General features: G+C 41.1%; 2 protein-coding genes across 9 annotated transcripts in view; both read right to left on the reverse strand.

Annotated features, from left to right (window-relative positions):
* Positions 1-11,298: 11,298 nt before the first annotated feature.
* On the reverse strand, positions 11,299-16,518 carry use1 (unconventional SNARE in the ER 1 homolog (S. cerevisiae)). Of its 2 annotated transcripts, none has more exons than XM_039812281.1 (8): positions 16,367-16,518; positions 15,721-15,770; positions 15,549-15,627; positions 15,254-15,406; positions 14,908-14,923; positions 14,748-14,778; positions 14,335-14,497; positions 11,299-13,021 (listed from the first exon to the last, which is right to left on the reverse strand). In XM_039812281.1, the coding sequence occupies exons 1-8, from the start codon at positions 16,475-16,477 to the stop codon at positions 12,839-12,841; spliced, it is 786 nt and encodes a 261-aa protein (XP_039668215.1). In that variant the 5' UTR covers positions 16,478-16,518; the 3' UTR covers positions 11,299-12,838. The 2 variants fall into 2 exon arrangements, with proteins under 2 accessions (XP_039668215.1, XP_039668216.1); XM_039812282.1 differs by lacking the exon at positions 16,367-16,518 and adding an exon at positions 15,926-16,235.
* A 2,555-nt stretch (positions 16,519-19,073) lies between these two features.
* LOC120565346 (unconventional myosin-IXb) overlaps positions 19,074-23,615 on the reverse strand; it is a 63,875-nt gene continuing 59,333 nt past the window's right edge. For 3 of the 7 annotated variants that reach the window (XM_039811055.1, XM_039811054.1, XM_039811052.1), the window contains 6 exons: positions 23,006-23,137; positions 22,733-22,856; positions 22,518-22,568; positions 21,553-21,668; positions 21,331-21,470; positions 19,074-20,865 (listed from right to left, as the gene is read on the reverse strand). In XM_039811055.1, coding sequence (XP_039666989.1) covers positions 20,327-20,865; positions 21,331-21,470; positions 21,553-21,668; positions 22,518-22,568; positions 22,733-22,856; positions 23,006-23,137 — 1,102 coding nt within the window. In that variant the 3' untranslated portion in view covers positions 19,074-20,326. Of the gene's footprint in view, positions 20,866-21,176; positions 21,231-21,318; positions 21,471-21,552; positions 21,669-22,517; positions 22,569-22,732; positions 22,857-23,005; positions 23,138-23,615 lie in introns of all 7 variants that reach the window. The other 4 variants (XM_039811056.1, XR_005640225.1, XM_039811058.1 and 1 more) reach the window with 4 other exon arrangements.

A 23,615-nucleotide genomic window follows, 5' to 3' on the forward strand; every position in this document is an offset into this window, starting at 1 on the left:
TGTGTATGTATTTTAAGAGCAACAAAATGCCGGAATCAAATTCCCAATATGTGTTCACACTTACTAGAGCTGATTCTGATTCTGATTCATTGTAACTAGCTCATAACTAAACCCAGCCTCAGAACAGAGCCTTCTCAATAGTATGTCATGTTGTCATGTGTCACTTTATATGTTCAAATAAAGAGGGTAGTTTTTTTTTTTTAAACAATCTAATACTGTAGTTTAATGATAATGTTGTTTAGCGGTTTTAAATGAACACCAGACATTCGAGGGCTAAACATTGGCTTGACAGAAGAGGTCCATGAGTGAGTCGGAGGGGTCGCGGCGAGCTCAGAGCTCTGTGATAACAGCAGAACGTTGTGTAGTGGGTTTTTTGTAGATGTTGCGTTTGTAGTTTTTCCCCCTGTGCTTTATTAGTGAACCACAAAGGCTTTAATTTAGGAGATGCTGGAGTGGATGCAGATTTGTCTTAGAAGATGGAAAGTAAACCCGTTGTTTTTTCAACAACAACAAAAAAGATGAAATAAATGCTGAGTGAGAAATTGCATTGAGTTACAAAAGCTAGTGGAACAGAGACTGGCCCAGATGGGAAGACATGACTGTGGCTTGTTATATATTTTAAACTGTTTAATTGTTTTAATAAAATCTCATTTTAGGATTCTAGTAATTTGAAGATTTTTCAGATTCTTTCATGAATTCATCCATCTGTGTTTATGATCATGTATAACAAGTAGATTAATGATTAGAGATCGATGCCATTTGCTGTAGATGCATTCGTGTCATTTTGATTGTCAGTCTATTTCTTTAACTGAATGTGAAACCATCCACAGGGTGACTTGTGAGTGCAGATCAGAGCGGGCATAAAAATTCCCAGGATTCCAGTGACACAGGGACCTGACAATGACCCTCTGTGTCCTCCATGAATGAATATATCCAACCCTCTAAGGATTTAAATAGCCATCAAAGCACCCCATATCCAAATGTTTTAATGAGTGATAAGAAAAGCCCAGGAAATTGTCTGAAAATATATGGATTAAACCTTATATCTGACAAAACTAAAAACATGCAATTGAAATGTATTTGCTCTTACTGCAACATCAACCCATAAATAGTGTATAACAGAGAGGTGTCATAAAGGGGGAAAAAGTAAATACTAAATATGTTTGCCTTACAAAAAATAAACCTGACATGCAGGTCAGAGTGCAGAACAAAATTTCTCACTGGCACACAAATCGCCTAAGACTAAATAAGAGAAAGAGGAAACACTTGCTTCCTGAGAGCGAGGCATGGCTGTGGGATAGATGCAGCAGTATTGTATTAGTGTTTACAGAGGAAACAATCCCAGCCATGCAAAATCCATCCTGGACGTTGCAAACATCACATCCAAGGTGAGAACTACTTCTTCTGAGAGGATCAAAGACAGACTGCAGCACTCATGACACCATCAGTTACTAACTGCTATTCTTTAGAAAGTGGCCCAACGTTGCAAAGCTATTCCTAACCGTCTCTTCCCCAGACAAAATTAGTAGCAACATGGCTGCCAAACAAAATCATTCATTAGTTTCCTCTTCGGTCTGCTTTTTACTATTGTTATTGACCCTGTGGAATGATGCCTAAGTACTGGCCCCCGAGCACCTGTCAGTTGTTTGACAGAGAGGTTTGTGTGTGTGTGTGTGTGTGTGTGTGTTTGTGTGTGGTCTGTTCTTTTCCGTCCCAGAGGAGCAGAAGCGGGGAAGCCAGGCTTTTAACTATTCGATCTTCCCGAGTACTATTTCCAGCCCCAGCCCTAAGGCAAGCTACTTCAACATCCGGCGACCTAGGCCTGACTGACCACAGCACTGCTCTGTGACCCCCGGGGGCCGTGCTCTGTACGCTGAGAATGGGAGAAACCGTGTGTGTGTGTGTGGGGGGGGACAATAATAAAAACAGTGTTTGTTTAGGTTCTCACAAGGAGAGGGATGGGGAAGTTGGCGCGATCAGGGAAGTAGGATGAGTGTAAAAGTTCAGCGAGGGGTCTGGGAGTCAACAAACAAACTGTTGCTTAGACTTACGCAAGCTGGAATTATTGTAATGTAATGACATTTACTTGACAGAGTGCAAGCCATGTGTGCGCGTGCGTGCGTGCGTGCGTGCGTGCGTGTGTGTGTGTGTGTGTGTGTGTGTGTGTGTGTGTGTGTGTGTGTGTGTGTGTGTGTGTGTGTGTGTGATGATATTGCATGCCTGAAGGAGGCCGGCTGTGTGAGAGTACAGTGTGTCATGCACTATTAATAAACACCAGTTTGAAAACATGAGAGAAAAATAGCCCAAATTAGGACTCAGAGTGTGTGCAAAAATAAGCAGTCCCATCAAGCATGCAGGCTAAGATTAGACAGGTGATGATTGGGAACATGTTGTAACTATATCAGCGGAACATTTGCAAGGATGTCAATCTTTTCGGCCGGATGTCCGTTAACGTCTGCTTTCTTTGTGTTGTAATTTTAAACACCGGTCGATTTATGACTATGGTTAACTGCTCCTCAGATCTCTGCAGGATAAATCCAGACTGCTAGCTTGACAATCTGTCCAATCTGAGTTTTCTGTTGCACGACTAAAACAACTTTTGAATGTACACATGTTCCACCAAAAATAGTTCCTTCCAGAGGCTATTTTGCACATAGACATATATAAAATGGACCAACAGATCCCGTTGCTCTAGACGGAGACCAGTGAAGGATATTAGAAGCACTTTTCCGGTGATAGCTGAGCGTTACTGCGCAGCCTCTGACTGAGAGAGACGATGTAAATGTGACGTGAGCAACGTGTCTGAAAGTTGTAAGTCTTCTGGTAGCTGTGCCAAGAGAAATCTCAATCATTCCCAATCTTGAAGAGACGGAGAGCGTAGGTATATGTAAGGAGATAACATAGGCACAGGCTAATTATTGCTAACTAAAATGCTAGTTAACATTAGTAATTAAACTTAAACAGCTAATGTGAGTCAAAACTGCCTGCGAGCTTCTCCTGTACTGTACGGTAATTTCTCTACTGTGCGACAGTAAGTCGCTTGGTTATGACACAATCGTTAGCCTATTTTTACAAAAACGTCTGCTACGGAGCCATACCGTGAGATACAAGGTAATGGAGCCTTTTATACATTGTCGTGTTTCTTTGGAAATAAACAATGGACAAATAGAGTCTTTAAACGCTTCAGATGTAAAGTTATTCGCTGTCAAAGTGGCGCCAAAATGAATGGCAGTCAATGGAATGCTACGCGTTCCGGAGAGGCTTACCCCCTTGATTTTGCAGCGGCACTGTGGCTCCGTCTGGTGCTTAGCACCGCCCAAGACAATTGTGATTGGTTTAAAGAAATGCCAATAAACCAGAGCACATTTTTTTCCCATCCCGGAATGCTCTGTGGACTAGCCAGACCCTCCGCAGCAGCGCTGTGAAGGAAGGTCTGGCAATGCAAGACTAGTAATTAGCTAAATGCTAACAGTAGCGTTTAGCAGGAATAATGTTTAACATGTTCACTACCTTTGTTTAGTGTGTTAGCATTTGCACTTTTAGCATTTAGCACTAAACACAGGCTGATTGGAAGGTCATTAGTTTAGCAGGTATTTGGTCATAAACCAGGTATTGGACAAAATTATAATTTTGACCTGATGATGGTGCTATAAGAAAAGACAGGGGATCACCAAAGTCATATCTGGGGATCCTGAATGTCTGTACAAATTGTCATGGCAATCCATCCAATAGTAGTAGTTAGGTATTTCAGTCTGGAGCAAAGTGGTGGGCCAACTGACCGACCAATATTGTCATCCCCAAAGCCAGGCTGCTAGTGTGGCTAAAACATGTCAGCTGACTCTTGAAAGTTAAGAACTACACCCGTTTTATTTGTTGCATCTATGCTGTTTCACATTTATTCCTTATCTGTCTTCTAATGGGGTGGACCGACCGACCGTCCAACATCTTATTTGGTCTAATGGCTAAAAACCTTCTGGAAGAGAGTTTTGTTGGTCAGATGTATCAAAGATGGAATTATTTGGCCACAATGACATCAGGTATGTTTGGAGGAGGAAGGGTGAGGCATTCAACCCTGAAGACACTGTAGCTTCTGTCAAGAATGTGGCTGTGTTGCTGCCCGCGAAGTAGGAAGATTACCTCAGAATTCTTTAGGGCAAAATCAAACCTTTAGCTAGAAAGTTAAATATTGGACACAATTGGGTGGTTTTAGGATTGCTAAATCAAGCTAACATTATGCTTTTGGAGTCGTATTCATAATTTTCCTGAACTCAACCCCACTAAAAATATGTGGACTGCCCTAACAAAGACAAGTCCATACAAGAAAACCAACACATTTGGCTGAACTGCACCAATTCTGCCAACAGGAGCAGAATTTTGCCAGAAGATTGTTGATGGTGAAAAGTGCTAAGAGGCATGCAACCAAATATTATGTGATGTTTTTATATTTAATATATATATATTTATATTTATTATAAAAAATAATAATAATCCCAATACTGTCATAACACACATGCCCCTTACAAGTAAATGTAAATTTTTGACTGTGCTCTTCAACTCTCTTTAGTCTTGTGTCCTCTGTCATGTTCAGCTGTATTGGATTTCCTGTGTGTTTGGAGTTGTTTTGCTGATTGTTGCTGTATCCTGAACTCTGATCAATAGCTCTACCAGACAGTCTTCTTCAGTGCCCTATCACCTGCCTGCCGCTGAGACAACAGGGAGATCAGGGCTTTAACTCGTCAGAGTCAATAACAGAAAAGTGAAGTGATGTTAAACCTCACAAGTCACAGAATGAAAAGATTCAAGACTCAAAAGTTACCGGAGCAGATTTTGTCTTCTTATTTGCAGCATAACAAAGGAAAATCTAGAAGACAATGAAAAATCGCTCAATACAAAATCAATTTCTTAGTGTCCTTTAGCAACAGCATAGTTTGTGCCTAAATTAGTCCACTGACTTGCAGCAGCTATGGAGAGGGTTTAGCCAAAAGATATCTGAGCTACTAAGTTGTAAAAACAAATAATAATAGTAATAATAATAATAATAATAATAATAACTTCAACGCTGATCTTAAGCATTACAACTGCAGGTCTAGGTTACTCCCAACCTGTCTCCCTGGTGCTGTGATGTTTTATTCAGCTACACGTTTCTCTTCTCATCATGCTGCAGTGTGAGATGGATCGAGGCAGAGAGGGGGAGAGGGGAAGAGGAGAGCGTGAAGAGGATAGGGAGAGGTGAAATTGGGAAAGAAGTTGTCGATACAGATAAATAACAAATGAGAGAGAATACTATATCAGTATCTGTTACAGCAGCAGTTGTCGAGGCCAGCGTGACATTTACTAAAAAGTGCAATTTTTACACCAGGCTGTGCAAAAAACCCCGACTCTGCAAAGCATCCAAACCTGCTAATGACACCTGACCAGCTGAGGAGCTCAGTGTAAAGCGTTTGTCCTGGGGGGGGTGTTATCCATCAGCAGCAGTGGAAGTAGTATACCGATTTGTTTCTTAGGCAACAGTTTAAAAAATACTGCAGTCATATCCTACTTGATATAGTATTATCAGCAAAATGTACCTAAGGTATCAAAACAGTATTTGTAATGCAGTCAAACACGATTGTGATTGTGATATTGTTATATTTTGGGATTATTGTTACTGATGTGTATTAATGTGAAAGAAGCATTTTAATGTACATTATTTACTGCTGGGTATTTCAATGCTACAATGCATCATATTCTATAAACTGTTTATGTTTTATTGGTAAAATCTTAATCTGCTAAATATGTAATAAATTAAGCAGAGTAAAAAGTACAATATTTTCCTCTGAAATGTAAGTATAAAGTACCTCAAAATTGCACTTAAGTTCAGCACTTGAGTAAATGTACTTAGCTACATTCCTGTCCATGAGCCTTTATTGGCTATTGTATAAATCTACTCTTCACTCTTCTACAGTTTTATCTATGCTTCAGTCATATTTCAGGGGTTTCCAATAATACAACAGCCTTTTGCAGCCAACTGTATCCTGCAAGTCAAACATCCTCGCCCTGCAGGAGGAGTAAGGCTGTTCATTCATATATGCATGGTTTTATATTGCACTAGAAAAGCACAGTGCCGTGAGCACAGCGTCGAGCCTTACAAAAAAAAAAACATCCATTCCATATTCCTATTTATCCGATTTTGTCTCACTGGTTTTCAGTAGCCCACGAGCGCCTACAGAAGACCTTTTCTATCGCTGAAGATGCTCACTATTGTAAGCATCCTCTTACCCCATCTTCCCCTAACAAGGCCGAAGAAACAGAGAAAGAAAAGAATCAATAGTTAAGTGCAAAGAGCTGGAGTCTGACAACCGAACAAGCAGCATCAATATTGATCTGGATTGGTTGGAATATGATGGATTTGAGAGGACAGCATTGTCTACTCCACTTTTACCAATGTTGGGGAAGGATTATTGCACACACAAAAAGGATATAAAATATGACCGAACACAATATGTTACATTTACATAGTATAGTCAATAGTCTTTGCAACAGAGTAAGAATCTCAAGATATTGAAATACTAACATTCTCTTTTTGGGCTGCATTTTCTCAGAGGCTACACTGAGAAAGCAACATGTTGCTGGAAACCTTGGAGAAGATTTTCTTTTACCAAAATGTAGCACTTTTGTATTTGTAATGAATCAAGGTCCATTTTGTTGGCCTTGACATACCAACTTACTGGACAAAACATGTGATGAATGATGGTGAAACTACCCTTGAAAAAAACCTTGTCCTCAAACATCTGCACAAATAACAACTTAGCCAGGGGTCCAGTTCTTTTATCAACACAGTATTTTACACACACACACACACACACACACACACACACACACACACACACACACACACACACACACACACACACACACACACACACACACACACACACACACACACACACACACACACACACACACACACACACACACACATGCATACACATCCCTAATCTGCTACCCTGAGAAGCCTCCCTTGTTCCAGGAGGGGCCCTGCACCTGCTGTGGCAGCTTGGGGCCTCCTGGGGAACGTTGAGGAGGCCCAGGAGAGGTGTGCCTGGTTCCAACTTATCACTTTTGTTAAACAACACATTACCCCACACCCTTCACCCCTCATCCTCCAGGACACATCCTAGTCTTGGCTCCAACCTCAGGTGGAGCCCAAAGCCCCAACTGCTCCCGCTTCATACTGTCCACAGCACCTTTACAGTGCATCGTTGACAGATATTACCTCAAGGCCTTGTCCTTGTCTGAGCAGCGATTCCCAGCCCAAGGCTTCAGTCTATAGAGAAAAACAAGTGCTGCATCCAAGACACCTGCACCTTCTTATCTCAGTCACAATTCTAGTTTTAAACACCAGGAATAGTTGGACATATTAGGAAATACGTTTCACGCGAAACACAAGACACATGTGACATGTGAGAAGCTGGAGCCAGGGAATGTGTGTGTGGAATTATTGCTTGAAATAACCTGTCAATCGATTATCAGAAATAGTTGCCAGTTCTTTTTTCAGATCATTGCAGCTCTAAAGTGTAAAATTGAGATTATGTGGCAGACTATTTCTTGGTTCAAGAGAATTAACTTCCTGGAGTCTCTGCTGCATTGCAAAAACCCTAAACTGCAAAATTATTTATTTTATTATTGAAATTAAAATTGTCACTTTTACACTTCAGTTTTGTACAGATTAAAGAAACGAGACAACACAAGTTAATCAGTGAGCTTCAGAGATGCTGGACAAAGCCAGGCTAGCTGTTTCCCCTTGTTTCCAGTCTTTAAACTAAGCTAAGCTATCTGACTCCAGCTAAATATTTACTGCACAGGCATCAAAAAGAAAGCAAATATTATTATATGTTATATAATATTTAATATATTTCCCCCAAATGTTGAACACTATTCCTTTAAAGGAATACACCACCGTTTGTTGAAATAGGGCTTATCACGGTCTACCCTGGCTGTAGATAGGTGGGCCAATGCATTTTTTGTCTCAGTGCAAGTAATTAGGTTGTTTTTTTGTCTTTTGTTGGCTCACTTTTACTCACAACATGCTAACCGGCAACATAGGATTCCATTCACTACGCTAAGCTAACTAGCGGCGGCGCTGCCGGTGTTGCACCGGACTAAAACAACGCATGCACAAAAGATGTGTTGGCCCACCTATCTACAGCTAGGGGAGACCGTGATAAGCCCTATTTCAACAAACGGTGCCGTATCCCTTTAAGTCTGCTGTCCTTTGGTCAAGTAAGAGGTAAGACACGCTTTGCTTCTCAGTATCAAGCCACAAAGCCTCCTGTAGTACCAGCAACAGCCGCGGTCTTCATTCCTGCCCGCTGGGAGATCCTGAATCACTAAAAGGTGAAGGAGCAAAGAACCAATAAATTAAGCCTCTCAGCAGCAGCACTACCTAGGCTCTATACATCAAAGAGCTGAGCAGAAACCAGCAGGAAGGTTTTTTTTTTTCTTTCACTAGGGACTCTTTCAGACAAATAGGCTGAAAGGTTCAGTGCATTAACCCACATGTTGACACTAGGCTGCGAGTCATAGGGGGGCAATAGGGGGCTGCAGAGAATGAAATATGGCTCAGGTCTTTGGGGTGCAATAAACATACATGCATGCACAGGCGAAAACACACAGGCATGTACAGACGCAAACACACACAGCGAAGGAAGTGCTGTTATGGCTGCTTGGTTTAGCTCTACTTCTCGGTGGATTTTCTCTGAAATCAACCTGGATCTTCAGCTGTCACAGACATAGTAGGTGAAAGTGGTCCTTCTAGGTGCTCCAGTCAGAGAGCTGCCACAACACAGCTGTACATATGTGTGTGAGAGAGCTTTGACATGAGCCCTCATTAGACTGAGGAAGAGCCACAGACACAACACAACCACAAAGACAGCCAGAGATACAGAAACAGTCTCACACATGCACAGGGAGGCGGGTCCTGTCGAGGGAAACAGTAACGGCAAAATGAAAACAGAGACTCTTCCACAGCACCTGTGTAGACAAGAGAGATTAAGAGATTGAGATCAGCAGTGGTGCAACTCTGATCAGAAGACACAGACTCCTCCACTGAAATCCTCGCTGAAGCCTGCAAACAAGTTTTATTGTTTTAATATAAATTTACCAATGCAGTAGTGCCTTGTAAACTTAAAAACTACTTTGTAAAAAAAGGTTAAATGCACCGCCAAAGTTGGTGTTGGTTTACTGACATTTTTCTGTTGGGGATAAAACGATAAAATTGGATTTATTTCTATCCTTGTCCCTGGTGTTTTAACCGTCCATTAACCTTTATCTCGATGTAGACAGGATTTCCATGTCTAACCTAAGAAAAAGTAAGAACTAAGAACTAAAAACTGGAAAATTAAACTATAAAAGCAGCCAGTCAATAGAAGAAAATCAAGGCGTTTATTGACTCATGGGGATTTAACTGTAAATTGTATAAATTCTGAGCAATTCCAAACAGTGCCTCAGTGACTGAGAGTAAATACAGAAGCATATCAGGTCTGTTTTCCATGAATCGGAGTATGTGTGTGTGAGATAGTCACTCACATCATAAGTGCAGCCTTTTACGCTCCCATTAGGTCATTAACATTACAGCACATTTAAAACTTTGGCAAAAAGAAAAGCCCTCTTTACCCTTTTGCTCCATGAAGGAAGCACATGGAAAAAAAGAGAATGAAAGGAAAATCTCCTTCATCTCTGTAGGCAATCTAAATCCTCACTGTAGCTGCAGCCAAAAACTAAATTAAAAAGACTGGAGTGTTAGTGTTTAACAGGCCCAGCGCAGCGCTGAGAGGGGATGGAAGTTCTCTCATGCTTAACAATTTGTTCCTCTGCTCTCTGCTGTTTGGAAGGATCAAACCAATTAAAAACATACTCATTCTCTCTCTCTCTCACACACACACACACACACACACACACACACACACACACACACACACACACACACACACACACACACAAATGTTAATAAGTCATTGAAAAAGGGTTTTAATCATCAAAATTGAAAGTTGTTAATAAGTTGTTGATAAATGGATTTCGGTCCCGATCGTCTGCAGCCTATTTCTAGAGGCTAAGTGCTAAAACTGGTGCAACCAGTCAATAGGATTTTTAACAACCTAGCAACCCAAACGTTTTTCTTATTATTACTTATAACTGATTCATAAAGCATTGGAAAATGATTTATTAGCCATTTATAACCAGCGCTGGTAGCTATTTTAGATCTTTTAATTAAATGCAGCAATCCAACACTATACTCAATTACAAGTAAAAGCCCTGCATTCATAATCTTACTTAAGTACAAAAGTATTCGCAGCAAAACGTACTTACGGCAGAATTGTTCCTGTCAGGGTCGTATTATTATTGATGATTACTGTGTAACTTGTTTGAACTATGTTATGGTAGTTTTAAATCTACAACAATACATTACATTTTTATAAGATGATCATATATTTTAATGCAAAAACGTACCCCTTCATAAAGGGTCTTATTATACAATGGTACTGAATTGATCCAGCTCAATTTACAAGCACAGAGCGTCAAACACTATTTTCAGAGTGTGCCCTTGGGAGAAGAGTGCAGGAAGGAACCAATTCAGGTTTCGGGGTCAGAGGTTAAAAGAGCCATTCGTGAATTCTCGAGGCATTCGCTTAATATAGGAACTCTTACTTAACACTTGCCAGACGTTGGAGTCTGTGTAAGAAACTAAAATGAAACTAACGGGATAATACAACCATAATGAACACGAGAAACCACACCACTGATGAAGTCATGTACCGTAGCTGCAGCCTCAGACAGCGGATCACACAGCCAGAAGAGCATTAGCAAAGGCCTGAGAATGGAGGCGCCAACAGCTGTGATTTAACTGAGGGGATGATGATCCTCCGCAGTGACAGAACCTCATTTGGTCTCCTGGTGGCCTGCATACCTCGGCTTCCAGCAGGCAATATACCCCCCAGGGATCCTAAAATACACAGGCAGGCTAGGCCTTGGCCCAACCTGCCAGCCAGCCAGCCATGAGGAGGGGCAGCAGCCAGGGAGAGGGGAGAGAGGAAGGGCCAGAGGCAGGAAGCAAGCCTGGACAAGCTAGTCAGCTCCCTAGTCCTCTAGACGGCAGCCAGACTGACAACAGAGCAGGAATGTTAACCTCCTAGAAGCTTATTCAGTGCGTCTGCTTGCATTAAAAACACAGTTTTGCAGCAGCAATTCCCAAATGTTATCAGGCTAAGTGACGTAGGAACAAAAGCTGACAGATTGCACAGATTATCCAGAAGTCACATATTGTCGCTGTGTGCTTTTTCTGTGGCCGACTGCCTTTATTTAGCCATACTTGAGTCCTCAGATCACTTCTAAATGAGTAGTGGGGTTAATTTAGGATTCATGGCTTGATCGGGCCATCAGGGTCATTGAGGCCATTATCTGTTCACATGTTCAGGATGTGACTGACACACTCTGGTCACATGAAGTCACTGCATCAGACATTTTCAACATCAGAGGGCGCAGTTTCCTATTTTAGTTTATGAGGGGAAAAGTCATACACCGCTCCCGCAACACATTATGCCTAAACTATTAAATAAAGGAAATGGTTGTAATTTAGCATCTTCATACTTTCTTGGAATAATAACTAATTGCTTGTGAGTTTACGCTCATGAACAAACAGCTGCTCTGAATAATGTGATGCATGGGGTTACAGTCATTTTAATGAGAAGAAAAAAAATCTTCCTTCAACATCAGCAGCCTCCGCAGTCATCACCAACATTAACGATATCCCCACCTGATGGACATTTATGGAATCAACCACAAACACAAAAAGACAAACATGAGGATACTGGACATATATGGAAAGGTGAACTGATAACAAAAATGTAAATGTTTGGAATACGTTTCGTAATTTGTAATAATTTCATTTCAGTGAACCATTTTATTTTAACCCCCTTATTTTAGCATTTATAAGCACTGTTGAAACATTTAATAAATGGTTCATAACACTATAATGTAGTCATTGATGGATTTAAATGTGTTGTCATTTGTCAACAACTATAAAGCCTGTGGGCAACAATAAGTGGAAGCAGCTCTAATGAATGATAATCCAGTACATAATTTAATAATATAACAGGTCTTCATAGGAGAAGTTAGAATAGTTGACAACCACTTTAAAATGTACAGTATTGTGTTATAAACCATGTATTAAACATTTTTTGAGCTTTCAAATGCTAAATAGGGGCAGTTAAAGTGTAACAAAACTATTCTGAGTTTTAGCACTTTTACAGCAATTTATAATTCCGCATTTTTAGATATTCAATTCATTCTATATAGTGTTGAAACTGCGTGCAGTAGATGGTGGATGGTTCGTGAACTCTTTAAGATGTATGCTTGGCAAAAAAAAAAATTGTTCTACAAAAGATTTAGGCGCACTAGATGAGAAATTACACACGTGTTAAGTGGCTAGCAGCCTACCTGAGGAGGGATTCAAATCATTAAGGCTCAGTCCCTGCTGTCCGGGTAGTAAGACTATATTCTATAAAGCCTCCAACAACAAGCTCTTGACCTCCATTCACGTTCTATCCTATTTAAAAAAAGAAAATTGAATAATGATGCTTCAAACCATGTTTTTAACTTCCATAAGCCCGTTTAGAGGAAGAATTTGTGTTTCAAAAGTGCAAATGTTTCAGTTCATCAAACTGGGTCGTTTTGGTTCTGACCACTACTGATCTGTATCACACATACAGACGAGCTGCGTCAATCAATGAGGCCTATGTAGTTACTGCTCTGTAAAAACAGGAGGGCGTACGACTAAAGAGTTCGGGTTTGTAGGCGCTCATCATCGGAGTCGGGGGAAGATTCTGATGAAGAGGATCATGCTGATGAAGGTGAAGGAGACCAGGATCAGCATCAGCCACAGCAGCCAGTTAACCGACTTCTTGGTGTGCTGCTCCAGTCGCTCCGACTCCGTCTTCAGCTTCTCAAAGTTCATGTCTGCCTGACGCATAGACTGGCTCAGAGTCTGGGAGGGAGAGAACACACACACACACCCCTAATTATGCAAACATAGAGATAAATATTAAACACACAAACACACAACTCGGCCTTCTTATTCAGAGACTGCTGAACTGGTTTTCATGTAGGGGGTTCATAGGTTGGTTGGGAATGTAATTTGTCTTATATCGCCCACTTGTGGACAGAATCAGGGGAGACGCATGGCATCAGCAGAAGTAAATGTCTGAGGAACACAAACATTAACTTAAACCTAATAAACTTTGAAAAATACATCTACTGGGCGCCCAGATAGCTCAGTTGGTAGAGCGGGCGCCCATATATAGAGGTTTACTCCTCGATGCAGCGGGCCTGGGTTCGACTCCGACCTGTGGCCCTTTGCTGCTGTCATTCTCCCCTTTCATTTGTTCAGCTGTCCTGTCAATAAAAGGCCTAAAAATGCCCAAAAAATAATCTAAAAAAAGAATTAAAAAAATACATCTACTGTGTATCAAAAACCAAAAATCAAAAGCCTTCATCACTAACGGTCACCTGCAACTTTTCAACACAACATCATCTTTGACATAATTACGGTCTTTGCCAATTCTCGAATCCATCAAAAAAACAAAAAGAAGGAGTTTGAGTAGGAGCAGGCAGAAGCATAGTGCTTCTAAAGTCCTGCCTCTACTTTACAATATCATATTATTACATAAAAAAAAAAAAAAATAGATATGCACATACAGCATACACTGTATGATTTTAAATCATACAATAATCCAATAACTTAAACAACATACAACTATACACTGTGCATACATTCCCATTTATATATTCAGGTCACCTTTCTGTATTTGTCAAGTATTGTTTTCTTGAATCTATTTTTGAACTGTACATATAATATATAAAATATATAGTAGTATGGTTCTGTTTGATCTCATTGTTTAGACCATTCTACAAGGCCAAGGGACCCCACCAAACTGGAAATCCACATGTAGATGTATCTAGTTTTGCTCAATATACCGATATTCTTGGCCATCTTCATGCACAGATATTTGATGTGTTCAAGTACAACACCCAGACTTATAGACAAACTTATTTTCATAGACTCTTTCAATTATTTCGTTGTCAATTACTATTTTAACAGCTGTATTTATTGTGCGATTTCCAAATAACATGAATTTCGTTTTGGTCAAGTTTAAAGACAAGCTATTTGAATCAAGCTTTTTTTTTTTAAATCATCTTCATATAAGTGATTCTTTTTTTCCACCGTCATTCCATTTTAGTAACCCTAATGTTGTCAATACAGTGTGATGAATACTGTGACAGTGCCTGTCTGCCAGTTACCTGGTTGTCCTGTTTGATGATGTTCTGTGCTGCCAGGGTGTTGTTCTTCAAGTTGCGGGCCAGGTGAAGCATGTCCTCAGCCAGTTTCTCCTGCAGGTTGTGGTGGTGCTGCAGGACGGCCTCCAGCTCTGCAGCAGACTGACGCTCATCCAATGGAAGACCTCTGCACAAGGCGGGACAGCCTGGTTAACGTTTTTGATTTTGGGCACAAAAAGTGACACAAGTTCCTAGTTTGCCATCGTTTGAAAAGCTTTTGGCAGCGAGGAGGGATTTATGATTTAACAGAGCTTGGAACGAGCCTGAACTTTACAGTAGCAATCACGGTTTGTTACAGCCCTATGTGAAGATAAATAAATAAATAAATAAAGTATACATTAGTTCTTTTAGACAAGAAATAATATGTGCAGCTTTACCTTCTGTTTCGCAAGTCGGTTTCTGACATGCCTATAGAGAGGAGAGGAGAACTTCATCATATCGCTCTCAATCAGAAGATTAGCTTGTTTGAATATTAAGTATCATTTTTCAGTCAAGATACTGAATTTAATATGCCTTTCAGTTAAAACTATTTCTTACCTTTGCCTGATACCCCCTGTAATGACACAAAAGAAGGAAATGTGTGAATTGGACAGAACGGGGCCTTAATTATTTATTCTTTAAATCTAGTTTTTCTACCAAACATTAGAAGTATTTCATTTGGAAAGCCAAACTCTAAAATACAGTGCAGCCTAAGGGCTAAAATGTCCAACTTTTAAAATGGTGATCAAATTGTAAATGGACTACTATGTGGAGGTGGAGTCAGTAGTGAGCAAAACAATGCAGATGTCATCAGCTTTTATTTCTACAGCGTGTAAATCTCAGTAGTGAACCTTCTATCTTGACCACTCTGCATTTTAGCTCAATCGTGTACATCTCATCCTACCGTGCCGAGCAGCTCGTCCCTCATCTCTCCTGTACACCGGGCCTTTGTCTGCATGTGGACAGTTTTAGAGACAGGCATCCTCTCATTGGCTATTGTGGGCGTTCGTCCTGGGGCGAGGAACTGATTGGCTAAAGCTTTTTCTGTTGGTGAAGACTGTGAACGAGAACAGCAACGGCATGAGATCAAAAAACAGGTCTGAACAGGAGAAAGTACTGCCATGAATATTAAAGTGACAATAATGTGGAAAATGCCAGTAATCTTGAAAATTATGAACTTGTAAAATATTGCCACTGACCAGTTTCTCTGCCTCAAGAAGTCCTTTCAGAAAATCTACTTTTCTTGTGTATTCAGTCAGCATTTCCGCTGTGGGTTTGCTGCAAAAAGCACACGTTGTTATTGACTTGGGTTTTACATATGAGCAATAATAAAACATTAAGATGCACGACAGTAATGGGAGATAGAGTTACCTCAGGCTTTTCCTCAGAGCCACCAGCATCTCCTCCAGGGCAACAACATACTAGTGGAGAGAAAACACAAAAACAGTGGCTGTACACATCAGCTGACATTTGTTTAGATAGTTTTAAACAGACATGAACTTCAGAGATGCCATGCTGTGCACACTCTGCTGTGCCTCTGTCTTTTGCATAAAGTTTAATCAACATATATTATTACCTTCATGAAGGTAGGATTTATTGCAGGCCTGTTGTGTAACACTGCATTAGTGTTAGCTAGATGCATCTAAGAAACTGGAAACTGAGTGCTAAAGTGTGAACATGAAGAGTAACGTTACCAATTTTAACAGTTAACTGTTGAAATGCACTGTGTAATATTAACGCGACTGCGTAAGCCAACATAGCTAGCAAACGTTCTACAAGTCAACTGTAACACTGGTTAAGTGGGTTTAATGTGTAACGTGTGTCGGAGAGGTAAACACCCCTAGAAGGTAACATCTAGAAGAAAATGACGACGTGGCTGACGGACCGAACGGCTCGCAGCTGCAGCAGCTAACGTTAACGTTAACAATAACAACTGTCATGCTAACTTTAGCTGACGAAGGTCAGAGAAAAACAACACTGAACAATCCCCATTCACTCCGTGTTTGCACCGTCTTACCTTTTCTAACCTCCATTCCGTTTCTCCTCGTTTCTCCGACGCTATAGACTCACAGCGGGACAATAATCGGATAAAATTGATTTCTAATCTAGAAGCCATGTTTGAAACCATAGACCGTCGCAACAATATGACGTCGGACAGCAGAGAGCAGACGTGGGGCGGAGCGTCACGGTAAAATTGTCCAACCAGCAGCAACGAATAGTATATATATAAATATATATATATAATCCAAATGTTTTAGCCCGTGATTTAACCATAGACTGTTAATATTTGCAGTAAATGGTTTTAACCTCTAATACGATTCACAATCTTGTTGTCCCCTCCAACACTTACACCTAACTCAGTCTCGGGGGGTGGGGGGGTTTAATGTGCAGAAGCCAAACACATTTTTTTTGGCTGCAAGTCTTTTTAAACGACTAATGTATTTTATTTTTGCTCCTGTTGCTTGTGTCGTTCGTCTGGTTTAGAGCTTACATTATATTCGTGCTCATATCAATTCTACAAGCTCTACATTCTGCACCATATTTACCTTCATTAGTTTTGTCTTATGTAATTGTCTGATGGCGGACTCATGAACGTTGACATTCGCCAGTGCAAGAGAGAAGAGAGGTCTGTAGAACCAGATGTTACACTGGTGGTCTTGTGACCTCCTGGAAGATTGCACGCCTTGAACTGGGATTCCCAGAGCTACACATACTTTTCCCCCAAAACCTATATATTAACCTTGGATAACTTTGCTAAATAAATAATGAAGTATATATTTTTTGTTTTATTTGTTTAGCTGTTTTTTCCTCTGTATCTAGTTTTAGGACTTGAATGAATATCTGATCACATTTAAATGCAGAACATTGTAACGGGTTTAAACCCTTTACAATGTTCTGCATTTTATATGCATAAAAGGCCTCCAGACTTTCTAGCGGCACTGTAATAGTTATAATAGCCATGTTTTTGATTGACAGCTCTCTCACTCTTATATGAGCTTTGTCTCACCTGTTAGGTCGGGTAAAATTACACCTTCAGCATTTTTTATTAGAAAATGGAGTCCACTGACCTCGCATTATTCCCAACATAGCTGCACCACTTTAAATCTGAGTTGAGCTCTTAACAGGCTGAGAATTTGAAAACACCTGTGTGGGTGTGCAGATGTCTGACATGTCAACAATTAAAATGAAGAGCATACATACCTGACAAGGTAGGAAAAATGCTAAATAGTTTTATATTATAAAGCTATGTCCTGCTGTTTATTACCTCTTTTGGTTTTATCTCAATTACACAAAATGTGAGATAGATGGTATTTCAGTATGTCACTTGCTAGGAATTGAAATAATTATTAAAACTTTAACTTGGCCAACTTGGATGAGAGTAGCTGGTAAATAAGAATATGATTATGAAAAAAAAAAGAAAAAAGAAGTCCTTTGCATAGCATAAATCTAAAGGAAATAGACTATGGTCTGTAAAAAAATACAACCAAAATGTAACCAAAGCTTTGCATATCGGTGCTACTTCACAAGTGATGGGGAGTTGTATATCTTTTGTGGCTCTGGAAAGGAAACATCGCTCAAGTAATGATTCTTATATTAAAGTGGACATATTATGCTTTTCTGTATTTTAATGTCAAATCTACAATGTAATAATGTTGGATTTTCATGTTGAATGTGTCCAGAACTTCCAATAATGAGGTAAACGTATTTTAGAGAAATCCCAGTGAGCTAAAACGTTCAGATTTCCAACTGTTCTGAACGCTCCGATTTCAGCAATTTTTTTCTACTCTTGGTTAAGTCTTACGCAACTCTAAACCGGCCTGCTATGATTGGTCATCTGCTCCAAGTAGGCAGGACTAGAGTGTTTTTTTTGTTAAGCCACTGCGGTGTTAACCAACATTGTTGCATATAACTACATGCTACTGTCATCTTGGCTGCCAGTGTTGTTACATTCTCCCCAATTCCGGGTCGCATTACTGCTGAACCATGTCCGATTGGGTAGTGTTTGGTTCAGAAGCCTTTTTCTGCTATTTTGACAGTAGAAAGTGCTGCTTCGTTCCACTACAGTCTATAGACCTAAAGTTTTTCTTGTGTGACAGGGCAAAGAATCCAAACCTAATCTGCAAGATTTAACACTGCTCTTCTGTCTAATACAAATTAAAACAAATTCATTAATTTTTAATTAATTTGTGTATGTGTAGTCTATATCAACGTTTAATTTCCGGGATTGTTCAGGTGCCGCCAAAAATTGTCCGTCACCTTCCGCCTCTTTGTGTTGGCATTCTAAACTCCTAGTCCTCATAATCTAAACTTTACGAGGACTATGGTTAACTGCTTCTCAGATCTCTGCAGGGTAAATCAAGACACCAACTGTCCAACCGGAGTTTTCTGTCGCACGACTTAAACAACTTTTGAACGTACACGTTCCACCAAAACAAGTTCCTTCCAGAGGCTATTTTGCAGAGGCACTGTTGCTCTGTCCGATGCTTAGCGCTGCCCAAGACGATTGTGATTGGTTTAAAGAAATGCCAATAAACCAGAGCACGTTTCTCTCCCATCCTGGAATGCGGTGTGGACTAGCCAGACCCTCCGCCGCAGCGCTGTGGAGGAAGTAGTGAATGTGTTGCAGACTACATTCATATATTTTTTTCAAAATATTGGTGTTAATGGGGTTAGTGAGTCTGTTAACCCTTGTTGGAAGAGATCATAACTCACACAGCAGCAGATATTACAAGCATCACGTTCTGTATTGTCATGTTAACACTAATAACCATTACAGTTCACGTCATTCAGTCCCAACCACACACTCTCTGTTACACATTACACATCAGAACATCTTCCTCATAATACAGACAAACTAAACAGGCATCATTCAACAGCAGTCAGAGATGAAGATTAGTATTACAAAGTTGGCCAAAGCTGTGCTCCAGCAGAACCTGCTCATTATGGGACTGTTTACTTTGAACGGCAGCTACGGTACAGCTGAGTGAAGCCTAGTTCATTTTAGAAAAGGGGTAAGGTGAGTCCAAGCACTGGGAGCCTTTAAAGACACCGTGGCACGGCTTGTTGCATCATGGCTGGGTTTGTGTTTTTGTTGTTTCAAAAGGAAAAAAAAGTGGCGTGTGCTGCTTCCATTTCCCTTTGCTATGCGAGGCAACGACTTTCTTTCCGGGGTTTGTTGTGCGGTAGGTGGAAAGACAATGTTGTCCATTGCAGCTGTTGTAACGCAGCACCTACACAAGAGTCACAATGGGCATGTTTAGGTCCTTGTTTCAAACATGTCTTGTGTCGGTTCAGTTCAATTAACATAAAAGTCACAAAAGACAAAGGTTCCCTCTCTTAATCCCAAATAACCCTCCCACCCTCTGCGAGCACATTCTGTAACATGACATGGGAAATGAGTTTCATCACCAAGGCACTAGCTAACGTTTCAGCATGTTTTGCTCATTAGGAGAACTTAGAAATGAAAAGTGTGGCTGGAACCTGCAATATCTCCTTGAATTAGCACACATGTGATTAAAAAAAATAAAACAGGAGAAAGAAAACAAAATTGCTGCTCCATCATTATGAGGTGACAAAAAAAAACAGCCTCTGTCCCAACTCATCAGTCAATCACCACAATATATTAAAATGGTAGAAAAGGTGCTTGGCAACATCTTGTCCGGTTATTTTTACTGTCATTGAGGACAACAAGACTTTAGACACATTGCAGTTCCTTGATTCGTTCCCACTCACAACAGCAACTGAACAGCCTCCATTTTGTGTCACGTCTGGTAAACTTTGTAGATCCACTGTGGATACTGCACATCTCATCACGTTCACGTGTAGAGGTTATGTTCGTCTACTGTGATTCTTGATTCTTATCCTCTCCTGGCTCTCTACAATCATTGTCATACGTGGCAACTCATTTCCTTTTGTCTACTCGGAGGTTGTTGCCCGTAATCCTCTTCGCTTGTCTATCTTTCCTGTTCTGCCCTGGTCAGACATCATCGTCCATATAAGGTATGTCTGGGTCAGAAAAACGTCTCTGGCCCTTCGTGGCTTGAGTATCGAGGTGCTGGTGCTGAGGAGAGGGTGTTACCATGGGAATGGAGGAGGAGGAGGAGGAAGAAAAATGCAACAACAGGTCACACTCAGGGCTGTCGATGTACAGGGACTGGGTGCTGTCTTTGCGGCGGCCTGGGTGCTCCCTTCTCCTGACCGAGTACTTTAATGCTCCATTTCTAGGATTGGTACAAGTCGGAGCTGGACTTGAGGCCGCAGACTGGGAGAGGACGCCAGGCGGAAGTTTAACTGTGCCTGGGATGATGGGGTTGCGGCGTTGCAGCGGATGCCTGGAGGAGGCGGTGGATAACTCAGAGGCTGAAGAAACGCAGCTGGACAAAGAGGAGGTGGAGCTAGAAGGGGTGAGGCTTAGCAGAGAGACACGTCCACCAGGGACTTTAGGTCGCTGGGCCATGTCTGATGGTTTGGGCGGACAAGCTGGCCTGTATCTCCTCAGCAGGGAGCCACCTCGTCCTGCAAGAGAGAAAGGAAAGAGGAAGAGTTGAGGAAGATGAACATGTTTCCCAGAAAGCTACTTGTAAATGCACACACCAATCCTGAGAGGGTAAAGACCAATGGAAGAGCATGCAACCATGTTATCTACCAAAAATGATAAATCTTGACTGGATGTGTTGTGCCGAAAGTTCAATTAATTAAATTTGGATAAAGTTTGAGCATGCTTCTGTGCCACACATGCATTTACATGCATACATGGGTGTGCAGACGTATGCACACAAACACACACACACACACAAACACACAAACACGGTTGCTGTTCCTCCAACCTGCTTGGTTATAGAGCAGACGTCACCGCCCCCATCACCATCACTGGTCCAGACCTACACCACAAAAAAGAGGTCTGGTCTGGTCAGAAACCCACAGGTGAGTGAGAGAAACAGGTAGCAGGAAGGAAAGACCAGGCTGTACCTTAATACTGACCTTCAGGCTCTGAACCGTGAACAGAAGAGCGCTGCTGCTCATCCAACAGACTCTCGGAGCTCAGCGAGGCTTCAGAGTCAAAGTTCTCCTGGTCTGAACCAGGCTGCTCCATCTCCGGCAGTCGGCAGGCCAGATCATCTCTGCAGAGAAACAGATGACATCAGAGAAAAGGGAGACAGGAGAAGGACGCTACATCACAGTGAACAGTGAAAGCCTCCTTACTTCTCTTGTTTGATGGACTTGATGCGTTCCACCAGGTTCTTCTCAGCCTCTGTGTCTGAGTCCAGAGGCTCGTTCTCAGGGACCACGCTGAGATCACAACTGACCTTCTCATGCACCTGCAGAACACAGAACATCACACGCTGATACCTCCACCAACTCAACTTAACAATGTCCATTATGTAATTATTATATTATATTGAATCACTCTTATAATAATTACACAACAAACATAAATGACAACAAAACACACATGGCTTTGGCCCATATCGGAAACTTTTTGTTAGTGAGGAAAAGAGAAGAGGCTGGATGGTGCATGTGGCGTTCATGCATCTGCACATCATTCCTGCAGCAATTCTGCGAAACAATAACTAAAAATGCTGTGATACAAAAGAAGCTATTAAACACATTAACACCCATTCAAAACAGTACTGGTGTAAGGTGCTTACATACAGTATGCAAACAGTTCATTTGAGCTACGATGAAAGTTAAAAAGACACATCACCGCAATCCAGAAACGTCCAACCACTTAACAAATATAACATGACTTTCAGAGCTTTGTGGTCTTCTTTCAATAAAAAAAAATGGAGTAAGATAGGAAGACAGTGGAATAGCACTATGGGGGAAAAAAACATGATAACCATTAAGCTTTGCAAGTCACAGTTGTCAGGCCATTGTCTTCCAATAAGACAACGCCAAGAGTATTATCACGACACCAACCCAGAACCATCTTGTCCTCCCATAAAGAGAACAAGGATAACAAACAACAACATGCAAAGTGCTACCAGTTAGTAAGGAAGAGTAAAAGGACTACGGGAAGAAGGATTTAAAAAACAAAAAAACAAAAAAAAAAACAGCCAGAGCATCACCCACATCTAACATGCCATGCACAGGCGCTTCTACATGGCACACTACTACACACTACAACTACTAGATCAACTGCACTAGGAGAACTCGATGATACATACCACCACTCCCTTGTAAGGAGCTGAGAACCTGAGAGGTAAATGCCAGTAGTGCTAAAGAGAGACAAGGAACATTGGCCATGTTACCCATGTAATTCCTTTACATCCAGGCACGAGGCTGAGCAACAATCTAAAACGTTACGTTGTTGCCATGGTATTGAGACCACACTCAATCAAACAAAAAGGTAATCCAGAAGGAGGCGGGGCTGGTTTCTCACCGTGTTCTGTCTCTTGAGTTTGAGCTGGTTAACAGCCAGAGCCTCCGCGTACTCCAGCTGCTCGATCTCCTCCATCTTCTCATTGTAGCGTCTGATCTGCTCGTTGATGATCATCTCTACACAGCTACAGGGGGAGGAGGGAACCAGACGTCAGACAGTACGAGCATGTGCGCAGATTTACAGCGGTTTATTAGTTAACAATGCAGTACAGAATGAAAGATTAATATTGTGGAAAAGCAAAAAGCTTTGTTATGACCGTCATGACAGTCTTACGTGGTGGTCTTGGCAACATCCTTCATGCTGAGCAGCGGGTCAGCGCTGTCTGGGCAGCGCAGGATACACGGGGCAAAAACTATGGCCAACGAGTTAGGGGACATACGGTTGGAAGCCTCCTCTTTACACACCCTGAAATAGAATTCATCAGATATTATTAGCACAGTTGCACATACAGTACATATAATCCAAGTTGTAACTTAACTGTGGTAAATTGAACATGTTTGTAATAAGTCAAGTGACAAAAGAGCCAATACAGAGAGTACATACATTTTGAGTGGCCTTAAAGCTCCCATATTATGCTAATTTTCAGGTTCATAATTGTATTTTAAGGTTGTACCAGAATAGGTTTACATGGTTTAATTTTCAAAAACCACCATATTTTTTTTGTACTGCACAGCTCTCTCTCACTGCTGCAGCTCCTCTTTTCACCTTGTGTTCAGGTCTCTGTTTTAGCTACAGAGTGAGACATCGTTTCTTCTGTACTATCTTTTTTGGCAGTCACACATGCGCAGTAGCTCAGATCGTAGATCATGTCAGCTAGCTAGCTCCATAGACAGTAAAAGAAAGGCTGTTTCTCCAACTTCGGTCAGTTACAAGGCAGGATTAG

Source organism: Perca fluviatilis, chromosome 9 (genome assembly GCF_010015445.1).
Source record: "Perca fluviatilis chromosome 9, GENO_Pfluv_1.0, whole genome shotgun sequence".
NCBI classification, from domain to species: domain Eukaryota; kingdom Metazoa; phylum Chordata; class Actinopteri; order Perciformes; family Percidae; genus Perca; species Perca fluviatilis.